Source organism: Mytilus trossulus, chromosome 10, assembly GCF_036588685.1.
Source record: "Mytilus trossulus isolate FHL-02 chromosome 10, PNRI_Mtr1.1.1.hap1, whole genome shotgun sequence".
NCBI classification, from domain to species: Eukaryota; Metazoa; Mollusca; class Bivalvia; order Mytilida; family Mytilidae; genus Mytilus; species Mytilus trossulus.
Genome location: NC_086382.1, coordinates 60047461 through 60071129, shown reverse-complemented (window position 1 = coordinate 60071129; position 23669 = coordinate 60047461). Strand labels below are relative to the sequence as shown.

The following is a 23669-nucleotide window of genomic DNA, read 5'->3' as shown; positions in this document are numbered from 1 at the left end:
TATATCTTATAGAACAGGAAGTTCTGTTAGTGCAATCGTTATAAATTTGTAGCATTCCGCAAAATTTTTGCTTAGTTCAGGATATTTTTTCTACGTGTCCTTACAAGGTGTATATTTGGAAGGTAGTTGTTTCTGGCAATTGAAAATTAAGTATTTAAGTATTCCTGTATCATTAAAATATATTTTCATCAAAAGAGTAAAATATTTGAAGCAGATATGATATATTAAAGAACAGGAAGTTCTTTAAGTGCAATTGTTATAAATTTGTAGCATTACGCGAAATTTTAACAAAGTGCAGGGTATTTTACTGCGTGTCCTTACAAGGTGTATATTTGGAATGTAGTGAGTATCTAAAATGATATTTCTCGTCAAGATCATTGACGATATGTAAGAACAATCTGTAAAAGAGGGAAGAAAGATACCAAAAAGGACAGTCTAACTCATAAATCTTAAACAAACTGACAACGCCATGGCTAAAAATGAAGAAGACAAACAGAAAAACAATAACATGACACAACATAGAAAACTAAAGGATAAACAACACGAACCCCACCAAAAACTAGGGGTGATCTCAGGTGCTCCGGAAGGGTAAGCAGATCCTGCTTAACATGTGGCACCCGTCATGTTGCTTATGAGATTTCAAATCCGGTAAATAGTCTAATTTGGTAGGTCACATTCATGAAAGGGAAGGGGATTGTAGTCACGACGTAAGGAACATATCCGATATCATTCGTAAAACGGTTATTCCATAACGGACAACCAACTTGTGATGGCGTCCGTAAAATTTACGAAGGGATGATTTCAACTTAACCATTTGGAACTCTTTGTAACAGTTTTGGCTTTTTATCACGCTTAAATTATCAGTTAAACTACGATAGGTATTTGGACTGCAACTTAAATAGTATATAAAAAGTAAGAAAACACATGTTTATATTTACCTTAACGCAGAATTAAAAGTGGAGATTTCACACACGGGAACCAACTGAACGTTTAAATTGTTGGCAAATATACATGTGGCCTTTAATTATAATATACCTGAAAACGTACAATCTTTTACCTTTATCGACTCCAAAACAAAACCCATAGAAAACTTACAGTATCAAGAACATGTGTAACATAACTATAACACAAAGTGTCCAGCTCAGAGATAAAACAACTCAGTATTATGATAAAACAAACCGTATAAATTGAATTCTTATATGACTTTCTTCAAGCGTTTGAGTACAGACCTATTGTAATATGAATATATTTTGGGGTTGTTCCGATCATACTTCCATGTCATATACTTTCCTTTTTTATGAATGAGCTATACTATGTCATTTTACTGAAAAATGCACGATTGTGAAACCGAAAGTTATCAGAACAAGGAAATATAAACAAACGATGATCAGTAGTTGTCGTTTGTTGATGTGGTTAATAAGTTTCTCGATTCTCGTTTTTTCTATAGATTAGACATATTGGGTATATTTTCAGTCAAAAAAGTTAGAGTGTTTGTTCTAACAGCATTGTGCTGTGTTGGTTGCTGCATTGTGAATGTGAACGTTCGTGCATATTTGATATTTTTGTTAAATAGAGAGCCTTTTATCCCAATAGAAATGTTAAGAAATGCCCCTACACATATCGCGTTTAGCTTTATTGGTATTAATATCTTTTAAACCACAACAATTATAGCTGAAATCGATAATCATTAAAAAAAAACACCTTCAAATTAAAAGCGTTAATCTGGGAAAACTGTGCAATATTTTGTTTTCATTCATACGGAAAACCACTATCGGGAAACCTAATGCGTGTCGATTTACAATTACCAAATACATATAAAGTATTTGATTTACATTCGAACAAATCACATATAAGATTTTAAGATAATAAAAGTACTTAATAACTTTTTATTGTAATTCAGACACACTTTTGAAAAAAAGAGAAGAAAAAAACCAACTAACTAGTATCAAAAGTTTTGACCGGGATTTGAACTCAAGCTACTGAGATATCGTGGCATCAAATCGCCTTGCACTATGCCCGGTGAGTTAGACTACTCGATTACAAAGGCTCCAATAAAATAAGGCTTTTTGAAGCCGGGTTTTAACTTTCCTCTCCAGTTTTTATCTAGCGTCGTAAAAATGTAAATAATATATAAGGCATGAAGATGGAATATTAATTACTGATCAGCTGAGTTATCTATCATAGAGGATGTTACAAATTAATTTAGGATATGTGCACTTTAATTATTTTGACTTGACGTTGTTTTTTACTGTACAAAATGAAGAGGTTATCAGTACAACTAATGATCAAACTATGTGTTCGTTGGTTGCCGTCTGTTATCTTTCATTCTCTCTATTGTATTGTCAAAAAGGTCGTTTGATTTTCCTCTTTGAATGTTTTTCGCAGTTTTTTCATGTTTTTTCTCAGCTTTGGCATATTAGGTCTTCTTATAATATCTGATTATACGTTAATGACATTTTTCGCCCGAAGGCGTTGCTTAATCATGTTGCCTCTTGGTGGAGCATAGGCCACTAACGACATTTCTTCACCTTGTTCTGGTATTTTGCTAGCCTCTCAAAATCATGCCATTTGTACACTTCTTTCTCCATCTAGGCTGCAACGTTCCTTCTCAACGTTTACTTTGATCTGCCCCGCACGTTTTTCTTTTGGGTTCCACTGTAAATCTTGCCTTGTTATGTTGTTCTTTGCATTGGCTTCAAGTCAGTGTGTGCGCTATATTTCGCTACTTTCTCGTTTTTCAACTGGGGATTAGTTGGGTTTTTTTTCCACAGGTCTTGGCTTGATACCTTCTCAGGCCATCTGATGTTAAGGAAGCACCTGCGACAGTTGTTGATGAGGATTTTGAAGCAGCTTTTTTGTTGTTTTCCAAGTCGCAGTTTCAGCTCCATAGAGGAGTATGGTTACATTGGATTGAAGGCGTAAGGTTTCGAAAGTGATGTTTTTGCATTCTAAATTGATCCCATCATATTAAACATATTAAACGAAGTTCTAGCATTGCAAATTCTGATGTCCATCTTTATCTGAACCGCCAAGATTATCCACTATGCTTTCAAGGTTTGTGAAGGAATCTCCTTTTTCTAAAGCTTGGGTGTTAACCATCAGACTTGCTAGTGATTTCGTGTTTTACTTTGGTATTATTGTGGTTGATGGAAAGTCCTGTTTCTGCTGCTCTCTTTTCAACCTGTGCCTGTTTGTCCTGCATTTGTTGGTGGTTCTTGGACAGTAAGGTAGTTTCATCGGCAAAGTCTAGGTCATCCAGCTATACGTAAGGTCACCGATAATTAGAATAAAGATTTATCCAAAGTCAGATTTTTTTTGGTGTATAGCGCGAACATATTCCATTTTGTTTTTTCGACTCTATCAATCAAGTTAATTTTTTTTAAACTGACTTCTATTATGTATGGGGCAAATCGGAATTTAGAATATTTTGTAATCTGCTTGACCACACTTTTTTTTTGTTCAACAAATATCAGATTTTTTTAATAATCAAACAGCATACATATTAATAGACCTGCTTGGTGAAAATCTTTTTGTGAGTTTACTCACAGTTTAAATTTTATTCTAGACACACTATGTATCTGAACATCTTTTAACATGAGCTCGGGTTCAATGCACTTTCTTCCTTATAGGACTGAAATGCATGTTAGATCATTCATTTTGACAGAGCTGACACCACTGTACACTTATTTTACCATTAATACAACTTGTATGATACTCACAATCATTTTACATCTTGTTTCGTGTATCTGTTTATTACTATGTTTATTTCCTGAAAGGTCATAACATTTCAGCTATGACAGGAAATCTTTAAATAATTGTTTCCCTAGGGGTTTGAATTGACATTAACTCTGTTTACGTCCATTTTGTTTGAGATATTCAATCTGATATGTTCAGAGGTTTTATTCTTATACAATTATTCTCTTCTTCGTTTATTCCAAAACAGCAATTACCTTTAGGCAAACCGATGATCAAAATATAAATCAGACATAAAATGAATGCCTTGAACGATTTCTTCTCCTTGATTGTTATTGTTTTTGTTAGTAGTCAAGGTTTAAGTTTACGTTTGCGTCAATTAGTTTTGTGCGTTTGAGTTATTATCATTGTGGCGATTCCGACATTTTATACATGTATTTAACTAACTTTTATACGTCTTGACAATATTTATACTTTTATCCGACAGGCCTAGATAAACATCGGTGTTGGTATTAATACAGTCTCGCTCCATTCATCACTGCACGGTTGATAGATCATTACTTTTGTTTATGCTCATTATATATTTGATCATGTTTTGGGGTGCAACAACTATCTAAGTTTATGGAAACTTCAGCAAAAAGTATAACCAATACAGCGATAATTCAGTGAATTTTTGAGCTGTATCAGCTGCCATCAGTGACAATTTCGATATCAGTCATGGTTTTAAATGTTTTGTTATACCACAACAGAAAACAACATTTGTTTATATAACATAGTTAAGTATCATGAAAACTTCTATGTTTCTAAAATGACAAGCAAATATTTAAGTCTGACTTTGTACGAGGATAAGAACATGTTAATGAAATGATTTCCAACGATTGGGATCGGTCATTGTCAATAAATTTTCTAGTTATATTTATTATTTCTGTCCCATCATATACAGCTTCGAAATATCTATTGTAATTAAATAATTCTGACATCAATATGTCATGCTTATTGAACCCCTCCATTTGTTCATTCGACCCACATGTCTAGATATCAACTAAAATAATGGCAAATTGAATTTTACCAATACAATATGACCCTCCGTATTATATAAATAATTCCCGCTAACACAATTTCAAGACATCCGTTGTGCCTATTTATATGATTGCAATTTATCATTTTGTTGCATCATTCAATGAAGTTAATTGTTTCATGACTATAATAAATTATAACGGGATTATTTAATTTGATCTCTTGAATTGAAGCATTGAAGTAACTTTCTGCAATAGAAATAAAAATATTGACAGCTCTGTTCTTTAACAAATCTCAGCTCAGTCAAGCAGGTGTAATTATCTGAAAATTGGTCTGATAACTGCATATAGTGATTAATCAGTGTCACAGTTTGTTCATTCGCCGATTCATTTGCTCATTCACAGTTTGTATCTGCATATCTGGTAATAATTGTCTTTAAATTGTATAGAACATGAATATCCTCGTTTCAATTCAATTTAGCTCGTTACATACATATAGGAATGATTTTTTGTGTTAAACATATGGAACAAAAAAAATGCACCATTAACTGGATTCCAATGACACATCCTTAGAGTAATGCACCATTAACTGGATTCCAATGACACCTTCTTAGAGTATAAATTAAGGTGATGCGTTGCATGCATCTTATTCTGTTTTTTTTTTATTCACATGAAGCAGTGGTCCTAATATGGCAACAAACAACTAAAGCAAAACAAAAACCGTATTGTTATCATTAAAAGGCCCCGGCATCTATGGACAAATCATTATCATCCAAAAAAGAAAATTTTGCAGCTGAAATAAAACTTATAATAAATCTTATACATTAGTAAGTGACGAAATAATTTGTACTTACTTTCTTTTCCTTTTTAGAACATAATACATCCAACGATAGAAATATACAATACACGCATTTACAAGGTCGAGCATGTGACCTATAAAACCACTGACCGACACATAACAATGTAATCCAGGTGTTAAAAGTACAAAAAATTAAATGCCAATTATATAAGTAAAGGTAAATTATTGTGTAGATTGTAGTGTGTTTTGGGGGACTTTTATTAATGTATTTTATTTACTGTAGAATATTGTGAACATTTTATACGCAAACTCAATCTGTGTAATTAATATGAATGTATAACTTATGTATGGAAAAAAATATTAAATAGATTTTTTTTTTATGATAGAGTCCACCGTTTCTCCCTGGACGTTGGATCATTGTAAACACAGGGCCCCTTGTGTATTCTTCCCTGAGTTATACAAGGAAAATGTAATCAGGTGATTTTCAATAAATGTATTTCAAGTCTTAAAAAAAAAAAAAAAGGCCCCGGCATAGCGAAATGTGTAACACATGTACATGTAGTAAGATAAAAAAAAACAGTTATCTTTGATGAGCTTGTTCACCATTGAAAAACATTCTAACTTCACCTTTCAAATGCACTAGATGTTATGATGGCATTGCAAACCATAATATGTCTACTATATTGATGCACATGCTACATGTATTACTCATATTTAGTGTTAGACTTGTGGTTTTTTTTAATACTGTAGAGTCCATGCGCTGTTTAAATACATTTTGTAGTATGAGTTTTTGTTTAATATTTGTCTCTTTTTTCTAATTTCAATTTTTAGTTCTTTCTGCATTTTTCTATTATTTAATTCAGGTTTGTAGAGTATAATATAAACATAAATTGTTAGCGGACCTCCTATACACTATATGTGAGTAAAAAGCAAACATGTTGAAATCGTTAATGTGAAATACTTGGTCATTCGGCGTGATATAGAGTATAGAGGGTCAGACATCCATGAGCTCATTGTACATCATAGTATTTATATTGGTCCCATAATATAGTGTTTTAGTTTGTAAGCCGGATATGTTTTCTTCTAATCGATTTATGACTTTCGAACATCAGTATGCCTCTGTTGTTTTTATTTGATAATACATTGCACATGCATAAGTTACTAGAATCATTACTGCATATATAATTACGGATTTCTACATAATTGTAGCATTTGTGATTATTTTCGGATGTCTAAAATAGAAGTGGTCACACTTGTGTTCAGTCTTCATATTGAAATATTTATTGAATTTTATAATAATACATAACACATATAAAGGTTTTAACTGAACACTAATGCGGTCATTTTCATTTAAGACACAAACCCTTTTTCTTTAATATTCAGCAGCTGAATCATTCAGTAACCTGAAGTTCGACGGTCTACAAACCACGACCTATGCCAAACACCGGAGTGATGTGATGTTAGATGCTGCCGAATGATATGCAGATCCAATTTCAATTTATTTTAGGAAACAGGGGATCCACGTTACCTGATGCAATGTTGGTAAACCGATGAGAGTTGTTGAAATAAATACATAGCAAAACTTTAAAAAATACAATTTCGTAAAGTTGAAGTTCTAACTAACGATTACTTTTTTAATTTCATAAATGAACATTTATGTAAAAACTGTTGTATAATGAGGATATTCTCGTTGATTTGGGCTGCTTAGCATCATTCTAATTGTCGCAAAGTTTCTATTGTTTATATCAATGAACACAATAACAATGTCTAGTCTCCAACACTGTACAATCATACACCGGTCATTTGGAAAATACGACTTCTGTAAAGAATTAGTGCAGCGAAAACAATCGGTATTCAAAACAATAGAATTAACGTAATAGCTCTATTGCGTTTTGTTTACATCTAAGCTACTGAGCACGTGTCTCCGAAACGAATTTTAACTAAAACGTCTCTTTCTATTACTTAATTCTTATACAGTCATGTCAGCCAGGGAGGTATCCTTAATAGTGGTGGATTGATGAATTATTCCGTGACGTGATATTCTACCGTAGGCGTAATGTGATGAGGAATCTTTATGTGTACCATTTCCAAAGAGATTCACATCCGAACTGCTATCTTTCTTACAACATTTACATAATGTTCTTTTAAATGCTTGTCTAAATCTCTTTGACATCAGGTTGTACAATATAGGGTTTACAGTTGCACTCACAAAGTACAAAACTCCTAAAAAGCAATATGTAGAATTATCAAATCGTGTACTAATTGTAAAATATTTTGCGATTTTTTTTGCAAATGCCAATACATTTTTCATTAATTTTGTAGATAAATAATCAATGATTTTTTAACACGACGCATCGAATAACGATTCTTATTTGAATCCTCATTATCATTATGAAAATCGTTTAATGTTGAATTAAATCTACAAGACTAAGAATTCATTCAGAATTGTGAATATAGACTTCAATGCAGAGGCGTTCTTATATAATGTTATTCCTTTAATATTATGCATTTTCTAATCTTTTACGTGTCTATACAATACATATTTTATTTTCCCGCCCTATTGCAAATATTCATTATTTTAAAAGGTCTATTTGTGTTTCTATTCGAAAACTAGAGTCTTTCGCGATAAATCGATCTAATACTTCATGGAGATAGGTAGGTATCATAATTGTTCTTAAGATTTTTCTTTCTTCATCCAGATGTGGTTTAGAAACTTCACATTCAATGCGTATTTACAATATTACCGATAACAAATACACTGTTATGAGATACAGATTGTTGTATGTAGGTCTAATAATTCAGAGATACTCGAATGCAATGGTAACCTGGTAGTTTGCACGATTTAACTTTAATTGAATGGCATATACTACAAATGGTGCATATCTGCGCTAACGATGTACATGCATTTATTAAACGTTAATGATCATTGTTATCTTGACTGTACCTCAGACAAAATATAACCCCAGTTTGTTTTCGACTAGTCAGTTTGAATATCTTTTGCCACTCTGATTTTCCAGTTAGTATTATAGATACTGTTAACATCTTCAGTAATTGAGCTGAACCTGACTGTATGGGCGTTGTTGAAACAAACATGTATGAAATGATTTTTCTTTTAATGTACCACACAGATCTCGATGTCCTTGTTATTTTGTAATTTACTTGAACACGGGAAAAGTGATTAAAGAGCAACCAAAATAACATCGGTTATTTACAAAAAGAATAAACAGTTTTACAAAAACGTTTTCAACGGTATACAACATTTTCAGGAAATATGTAGAATCACTAAAATCATTAGTAATTATATTTAATCCCTGAAAATGACCAGTGATTTTACATAATCACTGAAGATTTTGATAATTATTCTACAAATTCCTTAATATGATTTCAGGGATTATGAATAATTTAATGACCCTTTGTTTGATAAAAAAAAAATAATATAGACAATGATATTTTTTGCTTTCATTAATTCCTTGCCAGATGATATAATTTTGCTTTTAAACTTTTAAACACAGAGGATGATCTAAAAGATATAACCAACACAGGGTTTCGAGATAAAGTTGAAGACTTCAAAATTAATAATATCAACATTCCCTTTATAGCAATAGCTTTACATGTATTGTTTGTTTATTAAAAACCAGCATCAAATGAATATTCAGGTATAAAGAAGATGTGGTGTTATGGCCAATGAGACAACTGTCAACAAGAGACCAAAATGACACAGAAATTAACATCTATCATGAGGTCACCGTACGGCCTTCAACAATGAGAAAAACCCTTACCGCATAGTCAGCTATAAAAGGCCCCGAAATGAAAATGAAAAACAATTAAAACGAGAAAACTAACGGCCATATTTTTAAATTCACAAAACATGTTATTTGTGATACATGTAAAGCAAATGGTGAAGAAGATTACGGAACATCTGTTTTGTGTGTTTTTTGTTTGTTTGTTTGACATACAAACTGTGAGAACTTAGGCATCTAAATGTAGGAAAAACAGGCAGAACTTAGGATTGACACATAGAAACAAATTTTAGAGGAAGCTTGCATTTGGAGTAATATTCTCTTATCAATTCCACATGGTAAAAAAGGAAAAGGAAACCCGAAAAACATAATGACAATTGTTTTAAAAAAGACTACAAAACATGGTATCTTTCTTGTCCGAACCGGTTTAAGGTTACAAATTTCCATCTTTTGTTGGGGTGTACCTTCAGATGTTTTACTGAACACTTTAATTCACTAAGGCGTGTCGTTAATTAAAATCTGATTCGATATGTGCAGGAAATTGTTGTCTAAAATATGGATATTGTGGTAAAAACAGATGTGAAGCATATATTTTGATATATTGTTTCACATTTTCATGTAGTGTGCCTATCATTAAAAAAAAAATGGTTATCATTTTGATATATTATGCTTATCATTTTACAATTTTATGTTACTTTATAATGATGTTTTTATGTGAGTTTATAGGATAAATAATTGCAATTTTTTTCATTTTCTTTATAAATAAAACTATTTCTTCATTTCAGTTATTATGTAGAATCCCTGACGTTTTTTCTAGTGATTATACATAAACCCTGAAAATTTTAGTGATTATATATAATCCCTAAACTAGCCAGTGATTCTACATAATCCCTAAAAATTTCAGGGATTCTACATAATCACTGATTATACAAATTCACTGTAACATATACATCTAGCATGCCAAGTATGTTAGGAAATTTGCCTCAAAATTTTAAATAATGAAATCCCGCGAAAGTTCTTGTATTACAAGATAAAAAAAAATATACTATTATACTGAATTATCCCACGATATTAGAAAAATACAGTATCGATTACTTATATTAAAGAACTTGGCGAACATCTGACTTCCAATCAAACTGAATTTGATTGATACATGTTTAACGATCACCAAATAATCTGTCAACCGTAATCAATGCGATTATTTGTCTGCAAGTTGTATGAATAACCACCATCTTTTGTACTAGATTGGCATACTGGAGTGGTATTTTACGTAACATAACCAACCTTTATTAGATTTTCTCCAGAATCGTTAATCTAACCTTGTCCCAGTTTATTACTGACTAATGTGACAATGTTCCTTGTATGTTTCTAAATTTGTTTGACTTGAAACAGCTTTAGCTTAAAAATATACTAACACGAGACCAAGTTTGTATAGGATAAAATCATTAAACGTTTCAAATTCTAATAACTGCTTGAAATGAAAATGTTTATAAGTTCAAAGTGAAACGCAGACATGCTGGAACAAATAATAAGAGCTTTGGACAATAATGCTACATTCTATTACAATTCCTTGGAGTTTTCTCCTGAAAAGTTGCATATAACATTTGTCGTTTATGAATTCCAGTAGTTAGACATTTTATGTATACCTGAAATGTAGAATAATGTTGTTTGTGTGTTGTGTAATTCAGGTGTCCACAGCTCTACGTACAACGTCATTAATCTTTGTGAGTGAAATGGTGCCCAGCACAAGAAAAACGCTATTACCACTGCAACTAAATGAGAAAAAAATTATTGATAAGCGTCTATTTCTCATTATCCATTGATTTAATATATATAATATTATAAATGGTATATAAATAAATGTTTAGACAAGACAAAAATCCTGTAAGATTTTGTCGCCATAAATATTCCGTAAAGGCACCAAATAAAGCAAATCCCACATCTAAATTGTTTTAATAAATCAAAAAGAAAATCAGAGGTATTAATTGTTGTATAAATTGTTATTTAGAATGACAAGTGTTATATCAACTTTGACGTCCAAGAGATTTTAATGCAAGGATCGACATTTTATTGGTACGTAATCGACAGAAATTGTATAATCGAAAAATCATTCTGCTATAAAAAGATCTGTATTCAAATGTTATCATTTTTTTCCTGTACAACTAGAGCTGGATTGAAATAAATGGATATCTCTACGCCGTTGGCTAAGTGTTTTATATATAATAAATGATTAATTATATAATACTTGGATTTTATAATTTGCTGATGTGAATTCCGTATGGAATATATAAAAAAAGGAATCGGGGATACTATGTTAATAAATAACTACACCAGTCACAGCCAAAACGTTTGAAGTCCAAAATCAATAATGAATGTGATCATGATCAGCTTTTCAATCTTTTTTCTCTCCTCAAAACTGTTAAATGTTGCGAATTGCACTTCTCTCAATATTTTTGCATTGTTTCCCTCTTATCATTGATGTGCTTTATGCCGGTTTCAGTTTGTAACCCAAATTTGTTTTCCTCTATTTGCTATAACGGCTTTCAAAACACATGTGAATCAATATCTGCATTAGCCTTCTGAAAACACCCAGCGTTTTTTTTTTGTGTTCTGTTGTTGGTCGTTTTTCTTATTATTATCATGCCATTGACAGTTTGACTTTTTATGAGTTTAAATATTCCTTTGGTATCCTTCGCCACTCTAATATTTTTTTTCACACAATCACGTGTACCTGTTTGCTCCCCCTTTTATTCGTTTAATACAGTTCAAAGCATGTAAGTTTTAGTGATGGGAGACATGACTTAAAGTCATAAGAAACCTCAAATAAAAAAAAAATAATGCATATGTTTTTAATAACTCAATGGATAGTTCATTATAAAACTTATGTACATATACTTTTTTCTGAAGAAAATTCTTTAATTTATTCATATTTAGAAGAAGTGTACTTTATTTTAATTGCTTCCTTCCAGCAAGCAATTCCCCCGACATATTCTCCGTATGCAAAGTGACCTCAGTGTGACCCATCTCGTAAAAATCCGGTGGTCACAATACGCATGAATGTCCTTAAAATAAACTATTATCTGAATTTATATGTGAAACACGTGCTCTCGTTCCATGCTTTTTTGTTTACTTTTTGTCGATTGTTGACAAACAGGTGAACATCGTTAAACCTCGGCTTCAAAACACGAACTTTAATTACCTGCCATATTTTCACAACAACACTGACCGATTGAAAAAAAAATTGACGATCATACGAAATTTACACGAAAATATGATAAATTACGTGCACAGAAGACTAAGTTTATGATGTTTGTATGCATTGGTTCAAGAATTTGAAGAACATTATTTTTCACCGGTCACTCGTTTCTTATGACTTTAACTTTGTTCTATAACACCTACTATTGAAGTCCTTACATAACTAAAATATTACGTTGGTTGTTCACGTCATCAATCAATTGATGTCTTCAAACTATTATTCCTACATGCCTTTTCAAACATAAGAAGAAACGTAATATAACGCGTTTTACAAACGCAATTGATTAAAGAGCGATATTAAACATACCTAACATTTTCAAAACTGATTTTCTAGATTTTACCGGGTCTGCAGCTGTTGATGACTTTGCTATACTTTTATTATCTAGAACCATGTCTGAGCGACAAAGAGTGATTCCAATCAAGAGGTACATCACAAGAATGATTGTCATCGGCAACAAAAAGAAAACAAACGCCGACACTTGAAACATATATCTCATTTTATCATGTAATTCATACGGAATGTTACAGACCAACGAATTTTCCAAAAGTTGGCCAGTGTTGGGATCAATCACCGCATAGAAAACTTTTCCATAAAGAGCATATGGCAATGCGCAACAGAAAGCAACAATCCAAACAGTAATGATGACCTTGATTGACCTCGACAAGTTTGAAAAACTCTGAAATCTCATTGGATGACAGATTGCAGCATATCTCTCCATTGTGAAAGCAGTGATAGTGAGAACGGAAGCATATGCAGTAATTTCCTGGATGTATGATTTCAAGACACAAAATTCTTTTCCGAACCTCCATGGATAGGCTTCCCAGATGCTGTACAATTCTGATGGCCATGCTGAAAGAAACGAAAAATAGTTGTTTTTTATAATAAATCGTGTAAAACTAAATTATAACATAATTATAAAAAAAAGAAGGTGTGGTATGATTGCCATTGAATATCCATGTGCTGTTATATATGTTGTGTATTTAAGGCGCTACAAAAAAGGCAGCAGTAGTATACCGCTGTTCAAAACTCATAAATCGATTTAGAGAAAACAAACCCGGGTTACAAACTTAATTCGAGGGAAACAAATAAAATATAAGAGGAAAACAACGAAATAACAGACCACTGAAGTGCAACAAAAAACAAACAATAATGCAACAAACGAACTATTGAATTACAAATGCCATATTCCTGACATGGTACGAGAGATTTTAAGATAAATGGTGGGTTAAACCTGGTTTTGTGGCTAGCCAAATCTACGCGCTTTATGGTTATGTTAAATATACTGCTAAAATGACAACGACAACATTAGTATGCGTTTTTCTTGAAAATTCATATCTTGCATTTTGTACAGGGAATGTAAAATAATGGAAGAAAATGTATAAATAAAAAAGAAACCCTAATAACGACAATAAGTTAAACAAATTTATGTTTCCAGGCAAAAGCAGTTAAAATACTGCACTGATAAATGCACGTTGATTCTGGAAGTGTAAAGGGATTTCTTCAAATTGTTGAAAATTACGTAAAAGCCACTTCAAATAAAAACACAGCCCATTAAAAAACATGTAAGCATCGTCATTAAAATATGAAAAAGATAGTTTAGACGCATGCATAGGTTTACTGTGTAGTTAAAATGTCATAACGTTAAAAACACATCTAGCCATTAATCATTATTATAGCAATTAAAAACGTATAACAAAAACACCAAACTCCAAGGTAAATTAAAAAAGGGGGCGTATGACATTTGCGCCAATTTTGAAAATTTTCATTCTCTATTTGCGCCGATTTCATTTTTTCATTTGCGCCGATTTTATATTTTTTACTAATTGGCTTTACAGGTAAGTTACAGGTAAGTTCATACTTTTACATTTGCTGAGCACAAAGTATACAGACAAATCAAGTGACATTGCAATTGGTAAATGGCTATCTCAATGTTTCGGGTTACCATTTCTTTCCCTAAATGAAATCGATGACTGTTTCACATTTGACATTGTCTGACGCTCCGCTCCTTCTGATGTCAAATGTCATACATTCTTAGGTAGCACTCTACAGTTAGGTGTGTAGTTTCGCATTTTGGCCCCTGTGGATTTTTCAAATATGAGAGCTAGTGTGCAATAAATTTCTTTTTTGGATAGCTGAGTATTAAAATAGCCTTTGTGTTGGGTTTATATGAATATCAAGGTTATGTAATGTATGTAATATATGCTGTTTTCTGTATGATTGACAATTCATAACATATGTACAACTGGCTAACGGAAGAGGTCTTTAATGATAAATAAAAATAACATTACTGGGATGGAGAGTTGTCTCATTGGCACTCATACCACATCTTCTTATATCATTTCACCTGTAATTTACCTGTAAAGAAATCGGCGCAAATGAAAAAAAAATCGGCGCAAATGCAAAACGCCGAAAAAAGGAAGTCCATGAAACACGATTTATTAATAAATCTATTATCACCGACATTAGTATAGAGTTCGTAAAAATAGTTTTGTTGTGTACAAGGTACAAGTAAATACTGGGGTTAACCTTTTTACTTTAAACATTCACTTACACATCACTATACCGCATTAAGGGAGGGAAATAAATTGAAAATACGAAAAAATTATGTGACGCCAAGATTATGCATATGCTAAGTGATGGTTTAGAATTTTATTTGTAAATCAGAAGAAAGCTTGTATTTTCTTCATTCTTTGATAGATTATTCATAATTTCTCTTTCTAATTACTTTTCTAGAAATCACTACATCATATTGAACAGTAATCATTAAATTGTACTTTTTAAGATCAAAACTGACACATAGCGCTCTCTGGTCGATTATAGACATAATCTGGCTTTATGTCAAAATGAAACTTATTAGGAAGAAACATTGACCTAATTAACGTACTTTTAAACAATCCTAGCTTTTTATGTAAACATTTGATTGGTTGACAAAATAGGAGGAAATCTTATGTTAAATATCAATTTCATATGTACTGAAAAATGTAAAATTTGTGAACTTTTCTGGTATATGATGTGGTATATATACAAACTGACATTCAAATGGAAATTAAGGTCTGTGTAATACAAAACTTTTGCTAGTGAGATCAATTTCTACATTTTTTATATGTCAAATGTTGGGGAAAAACCTCATCATAGATACCAGGACTTAATTTTGTACTTACGCCAATAGTCAATGTTTGCTTAACTAAATGTCAAAATAACATCTTGTTTAAATAAAAGTGTCAATTTGGTTGTAGTTTTAACACGATGGCACAATTGATGATAGTTTAAACAATGCATGTTCAGTTAACGTTTTCAATCTCAGGCCTGTTGCAACGAGAAACAAAATTGCATGCTTTTGTTGATAAATCATTATCCAATGCATTTGACAAAAAGCATGTTTTTTCTATTCAGAAAAAAATATAGCAAGGTTCTATATTGGAATAATCAACATGCTAGGCTTGTTGTAGAATTCTACCCTTTTTTGTATAGATTCATTGTTTTTTCGCCAAACGTCAAGTGCAAAATATTTCATTCATGTTTGGACGAACATTGCAGTTCTATAAAACGATATGTACAATTCAAGTCTGGTGGACAATTGCCAAATCGTATATCAAATATGAAGTTATCCTTGTATAATTATGTCACAGGTGAGGATGATTGTTGACGCGTTTCATCTGTTTTACCGTTCCTCATCATATAAGTACCTGTCCTAAGTGAGAAGTCTGTTGTTCAGTAGTTGACGTTTGTTCATATCTCTCATAGTTGTTGATCATAAATTGTTTTGTTATAAATTATGCCGTTGGTTTTCTCGATATAGTTGTGTAATATTTATCATGTTGGAGCAATTTAAAACCGACTTTTTTGGGGTTTTCTCATCGTTGAAGGCCTTAACGTTGCCTAAAATTGCTTACAACCACTTCACTTTAACTCGATAGGTTGTTGTCGAAAAGGCAATCTTGCAAAGTGTCGTTATCTATATACTTGTAAAATTCATTTTCAAAAAATGAAATACCGCTGAAACCGGATAATCGTCAGCTGTTAAGGTAGATTCATGGTATACCGCCATCTTGGATTGTACAATCACAGTACAAAATCGGTCTAGTTATTTGCCCAAATCAGCAAATTTGGAAACATATTTGCAATTAAATGGTTAGACTGTTTTTTATATGAAGAAAACTTGCTAATTTGTTGTATTATACAAAATATTTTGACAAATATTAACCTTTTTGGTTTTTAAAATCATTTTTTTCAAATGAGCCATTTAAGGGGAGATAACTCTTTTAGCACAAAATTTATACTGGGCACATAGGGAAATATTTTATGTTTACTTGTGGCAAGATAACAAGTTCGGTGACACCATGTTTTCTTTTTATTTTCTTAAAAAACATTATAAAACCTATCTTCTCCCAATTTATTTCAAAATTTCATCTCATAGAATTTTTTTTATGCACTGTGATGTGTTTTTTCATGAACAAACTAACCAAATTTAAGCAATTTTCAACGACTCATAGCTTGAAAAATAGCACGGTGACTTATACTTTTTATTATATTTTTAAAAAAAGCATAGGAAAATCTTCATTTTGTCAAATTATAAGAAAAAAACATTTACTTATGATCTACCTTAAATACCAGATTTTAAAACAGTTAAAATAAAAGAAAACTTCCATTGCTTGCCAAGATCTTTAGGGCGTTACATGCATTGTAGCATGCTCTATCAAGAATAACCGTTCAGCATATTTAAAAAGTCAGCAATAAACTTTCATATTAAAACATTTACAGTGGTATGCCATAAATTATGATTTTTGCCTACGGATTTTCTATTTTTTTTTCTCTTCAAATATAGATTATGTTAACATTGAAAATTATGTAAAAATCAACGTAAAAGAGTTCATATCACCTATGCAGCGCATTTGCATATTCGTCTTCTGAACTCACAAAAATACGACTTATTGATGGATACATGAACATTACAACAAATGAAAAACCACAACGATAATTATCTATAAAATGAAACAATAAAACATAATAAAGTCAATTTCGAATGAAATAACGATGTCTCAGCTGGATCTAAATCAATTTAGTAATCCCTGCATGATTAATGACTTCTGTATCCTCTCTAATATCTGATGCACGTCTAGTATGGTACAAAAAGGTAGTGCTTCTATCAGTTCATCAGTTATCTCAATTCATTGTCAGTTCTATGTTCTTGAAACTTTTGAAGTAGCACAGTAGTTATAACTATAAAAGAGGGACAGTCAAACTTATAAATCGAAAATAAACTGACAACGCCATGGCTTATAATGAAAAGACAAACCGACAATCAAATGGCACACATGACACAACATAAAACACTAAAGAATAAGCAACACGAACCCCATCAAAAACTAGGGGTGATCTCAGGTGCTCCGGAACGGTAAGCAGATCCTGCTTCACATACGGCACCGCCGTGAAGTTCATGTTATAACAAATCCGGCAAATAGTCTAATTCAGTAGGTCACCTTCATGATAAGAGAGGGGATTGTAGCTACGACGTAAGGAACATATCCGATATCATCTGTGAAACTGCTATTACATAACGGTCATCCAACTCGTGATGGCATCCGTAAAATAATATTTCAACTTCACCATTTGGAGCTCTTGGTTTAATAGCTTCCTTGTGAGCAAGAACCCTCTATCAGGAAAATCATGATAGGAAAAACAAGCACGGGAATATCGTATATTGGGAGATGTGCAACCCGTATGCATGTGCTGATGGAATGTTGCGAGTTAGAGATGGGAAGTTCACAATTAGAAAGCGGAAAACATCTCTTTTGTCGTAAAGTTTTGTTTTCAGCCGACCCTAATTGTCAGATGTAAGTCAAGATATGCGACCGACTTAATTGTATCTGTTGTATCCATTATCTCTAGTTCGATTGGATAGATGCGTTCAACATAGTCACCAAATTTTGAATTATTTAGTGAGAGAACATCATCTTTAAAGCGGAAAGTAAAGTTAAAGGATATTGCTTACTTCTTATTTTTCTTTTCTTAGAAGTTCCCGTATTGAGTCAGCCTCATAGTAATACAGAAACGAGTCGCAAGAAGAGGGGCACAATTGGTTCCCATTGGAATGCCGATAGTCTGTTGAAAAACACGTCCTCCGAACGTAACACATATGTTTTCAATAAGGAAATGAGACATCTTGATAATGTTAGATTCAGAGAAGAAATTGGAGGGAAATATTTTCTTATGTGTTAAAACACTACATTTCACATTAATATTACCGTCCCGACCAGACGTAAGGAGTGAACACAGTACTGTATGTTGTCTTAATTTTCCACATGATTGGGTGTGAAACTACAGAAACTATTTTTAGTCAAAATATTTACACATTAAAAAATAATATCACAATGCTTAGATTTGTTTTATGGAAACACAGTATAAACAGTAATCTAAACATCTTTACACAAAATCTGCTCTTCTATTACTTGCTTTCAACCCCACATGTCATCTTTTTCAAAACATTAATACCAGTTATGTTTCTCTAAAGAATCCATTTCTTTATTATTTTACGTAACAAAACAGGAGGTAGCTCGTCGACTTAAGCATATGACATCTTAATGATTTACATTGTATCTTTGAATGAGGGTTTGAAAAACTGTGAAATTGCTAAAATATTCACCCTTTTCCCATTATGCCGATATTTACTGCTCGAAGTTAAAATTTGAATTAAAATGATGTTCAAATAATGTAAATTAAAGTCTTTTACACTGCTTCATAAAACAACGCACTTTGTAGTAAATTACTATTATAGCGACATCCGGACAGGGAAAATCAAAGCAAATGTTATTTGTATGAGGTTGCCTGTACTGTACTTTGTAAGTTAAACGCGGCAATTAAAACGATTGATCACTTCAAAGTACAAGACATGAAAATCTGCTAGAGAAGACTTCAAACGTCTCTGACAAGTAGCATTTAAACCTGTTTGCTTTAGAGATTGTCTGTCCAGCACTATAACTGTGTTAGAATCCTTTCGTAATTTATCTTTTTCGAAGAATATTTTAATACTGATATACTTAGATTGCAAACACAAAACGGAACTGTCTTTCTGTATGTTGACTTTGATTTTGGAAACTAATTTATTCGTATATTTACGACCGGTATTTTCAAAGGTATTTTAAAGGAGTAGGTCCGGTAAGGGCCGATTTTGGCCTCAATTTTCAAGTTCATCTAACGAAATATTTTAGACTCTTTTTAAACACTTAAGTGTGTATTTCAATTGATTCCAATAGTTTATGTGACAGATTTTAACTGATTAAGTCATTAAAAACGCCCCTATTCAAGCTAAAACGTGAAAAATCTATCAAATATGCCGAAATCGTCATTTTTCAGATGGTTGTTGTCAAAAACGAAAGTGGGCGCATCCGTGTTCATCCTCAACCTTTATATATATTATGTATTATCATCAAATACAAATTACATTTCAATATTATGAATGAACACGAATGCGGCCACTTTCATTTAAGACGAAAACAGTCTAAAATTTTACTAAAAAGCTAAAATCGTGAAGATTTCAGTAATTTAGCATGATTTAATGATGCTAGTACCGAGTAAATGTGCATTGTATTATCAAAACAGCCCATATTTATGTGGCAAAGTCATTCTACTTTACAACAAATAGCTTAACAATTATAGTTTCACAATTTCGTAAATCTGCTATATTTTGGGGCCAAAAAGGGGTCTTACTGAACCTACTCCTTTGTTATTTTAAATATAATACATATACTTATACCTTACTCCTTTTCGAAGGTGAACAAACCTAAATATCTACATGAGCCAAGGGAAATGAATGTTTTATTCCACTGCCTATACTTTCTTTACTTCTGAACATAAGATATTAGATTACATAATTGTTTTCTGATCCGTATGTTATTTTATTATTCTAGAACATACAAAATGATAGTGAGAAACGATTAGAAGTAAATTATTCATTTATTTCTGTTTGATTTTAGATCTGAAATAATTTTTAAAAACAAAATTACTATAGGCACTATGCTGTTTTAAAAAAATTAAAGCGATCAAAAAGTAATAAAACATAAAAGAGGGACGAAAGACACCAAAGGGACAGTCAAACTCGCAAATCCAAAACAAACTGACAACGCCATGGCTAAAAATGAAAAAGACAAACAGAAAAACAATAGTACACATGACACAACATAGAAAACTAAAGAATAAACAACACGAACCCCACCATAAACTAGGAGTGATAGTCTAATTCGGTAGGTCAAATTCATGAAAGGGAAGGGGATTGTAGTTACGACGTAAGGAACATATCCGATATCATTTGTGAAACAGTTATTCCATAACGGTCAACCAACTCGTGATGGCGTCCGTAAAATTTACGAAGGGATGATTTCAACTTCACCATTTGGAACTCTTGGTTTAATAGCTTCCTTGTGAGCAGTAACCCTCTATCAAGAAAAACGTCGCACAAGATAATCCCCACGTTCAGAGTGGAATAAATAACCCTATCGTTATCAGACGTTTTAGTTTCACCACATTAACGTAATCTCTTTAGGTAAACAGAGAGACACGAACACACTCTTATTGCCTCTTTTTTCAATGCTGATTATTTTACATTGAAAACGTTGGAAAATATGAAATAAAACTTTCTTTATTTGGTTTTTTTTTCATACTGTAAATTTTGAAATTTAAAGTGAAGCATATGAACCATATTAAACTACGGTGAGATTTTTTTTTGCGACTATCAAGAATGCAGAAGCGATATTGTTTTAGAAACTATTTTGATATGAGCGTCACGGATGATTCTTGTGTAGACGAACCGCGCGTCTGGCGTACTAAATATAATCCTGGTACTTTTGATAACTATTATTAGGAAGATTTGAGAGGCTTTGCTGACATTCGTATTTAAGTGATGATGTTGTCATATATGGCTGTTTATGAAGACCTACAAGTATGAAATTTGTTAAAAAAAAAGCCATGAACTTTCTACTGTCCAGTTAAATTAATGAAGGTATAATGGAGATGTCAATGGATGTATGGATATTTTGTGTAACCTTTCAATACTTGTTTGGCTCAATGATTGAAGCATCAAATATAGTCAGATCAAGAGATAGTTGATCATAAATTGGATTTGGGTTGGTATCTTTGACAAACAGCCGAGTAAATCTATAAAGAAAATTAATTAACCCGTCACCTAGACAAAAACCTTATTTGAACGTGTCTAAAATGTAAATAAACTGTCAAAATCGATAGAAATCAACTATCTGCTGCCTGAAAAGTGGGTGTAATAAACAGAGATCTTTATATAAGTAAATTTGTCAAGCAATTGCCATTTATCTAAGATTTTATCTTCGCAGATTGAGTGAGAGCTGTTGGCGACGACAACCTATAATAAATGAACTTGTAGTTTGTTTTCATTTAATAAAAACATATTGAATGATTTGGTCATATTTAACAAAGAATTTACTGAAAATAAAACCTTGTAATACATGTACCGGGTAGTTCGATTTAGAACAAGGAAATCGAAACCACATTCGGCTATAACATTGTTGATTCAATGCTCTGTCCAAGACAAGAGATAATGAACTTCACTGACCTTTTCCGGCTTGTCGTTTAATTGCAGACTGTAAGACAAAAATGTGTTGATTTAATCATTGCCTCCATAAAATTACTCATGTAAGAACACACAAATTTCACCTGTTTGCTCAATATCTAATGGAGGCAAAATCTATATAAACATGAGAAGATTAGAATGAGACAGCTATCTACCAAAGATGTAAAACCGAGGCTATTTAAAACTTTAGGTCACATAAAGGAGGTTTATATTAGGTTTAGTAAAGCCCTGTTCTTCGCCTAATAGGGAACACTGCTTTAAAAAAAACAGTTGCCAAAGATATTAAAGGAATATTTAAAACTCCTAAATCGACAGACAACATCAATGCAAAACAAACATACTCCAAAACGACGAAAAACCCAATAATATAAAACAACACGTAGAAAACTAAAGATTGTGCAACACGAACCACACCAAAAAAAAAAAGATATGAAACAGAAACTTCTGAAAGGTATGCAGTGCCTACAACCAGTGTGGCACATGTTGTCTTCTCGTACAAGTTCGAATCCGGTGGTAAATTTCATTGAGTTATGTAATAATAAAAGAAATGAGGACGAATCTATTTACTTCTATTGGAACATACTATTGGTCATCTGTTACATTAAAGATCCAAAGCGGCCAACCCATTTGTGTTGGCGTCCACTAGTAAAGTTTAAAAATCAGTTGAGAAGTTTTGACCGATAGGATTGACACGAAAGAGGTTCTCGCAGTTACTGTAAGATGTTTCGAAATCAATTTGTGAATTTGCCACCACTGTTAAAATATCAATTACTAGTAGTCACATCCAATGGATTTGATATAAAGACGCGATACAAAGTCTTCGAAATATATAACGTCTGAATGTTGATAAAACGGCGACCTGATAAAAAAAGTAAAGATAACGGTCGCCATGTCGTTTTCACCAACTGACATGCGATTAAAGCGTGTGATAAATCATGGTCATTTGAACATTTGTACTTATGCACAAGTTTTATTACGTACACTTAACATTCATAATTACTTTTGGCATAACTTATGCACATCATATGTGTCATCGTGCACTATGCCTTGTACCCCACACCACAAAATCGGCTGCATAAAAGTATTTCTTTTACTGGTCGACAAATGCCTTTTCTCGTCGGCTTTTATAGGGTTTTAACATAGTTTGTGATGCATAATGGCAAGATCAGCTATGATTTTGTGGTGTAAAGGAATATAATGTAATTACCAGGCCGTCACATCAAATTATAATTTTGTTTTACTAGTTCACGTCTTTACTAGTTTTTATACGTCAGATGTGCGTTTACATGTGACAACTTTACAACAGACTTTCTCCATCGAATAATTCATTTTTAAATAGAGCTCATACCATTATATTTATATGTTCACCCTTCAACAATACATTTAAATCTTTCTTCACGATTGCAGTCTATCTTATATTGCGAAAAATATGTTTTGTGTAATTTCTTCAACATTCCAATAGCATCTTTTCGTGAAATTTAGTTTATCTTTTTCTGCTTTTAAAAAAATTTCGAAAGCTAAGTTTTAAAAAAGATTTTTAAATGTACCGTCGTACAAAGGAACGATA

The 23669-nt window shown here is 32.2% G+C and overlaps 1 protein-coding gene across 1 annotated transcript in view; it reads right to left on the bottom strand.

Moving 5' to 3' along the window:
• Positions 1-7132: 7132 nt before the first annotated feature.
• Positions 7133-23669, bottom strand: part of LOC134686439 (pyrokinin-1 receptor-like) — a 67236-nt gene continuing 50699 nt past the window's right edge. Inside the window, exons 2-4 of the mRNA XM_063546104.1 lie at positions 12811-13353; positions 10895-11020; positions 7133-7731 (exon numbers count right to left, since the gene is read on the bottom strand). Of these exons, the coding sequence (XP_063402174.1) occupies positions 7478-7731; positions 10895-11020; positions 12811-13353 (923 nt within the window). The 3' untranslated portion in view covers positions 7133-7477. The remainder of the gene's footprint in view (positions 7732-10894; positions 11021-12810; positions 13354-23669) is intronic.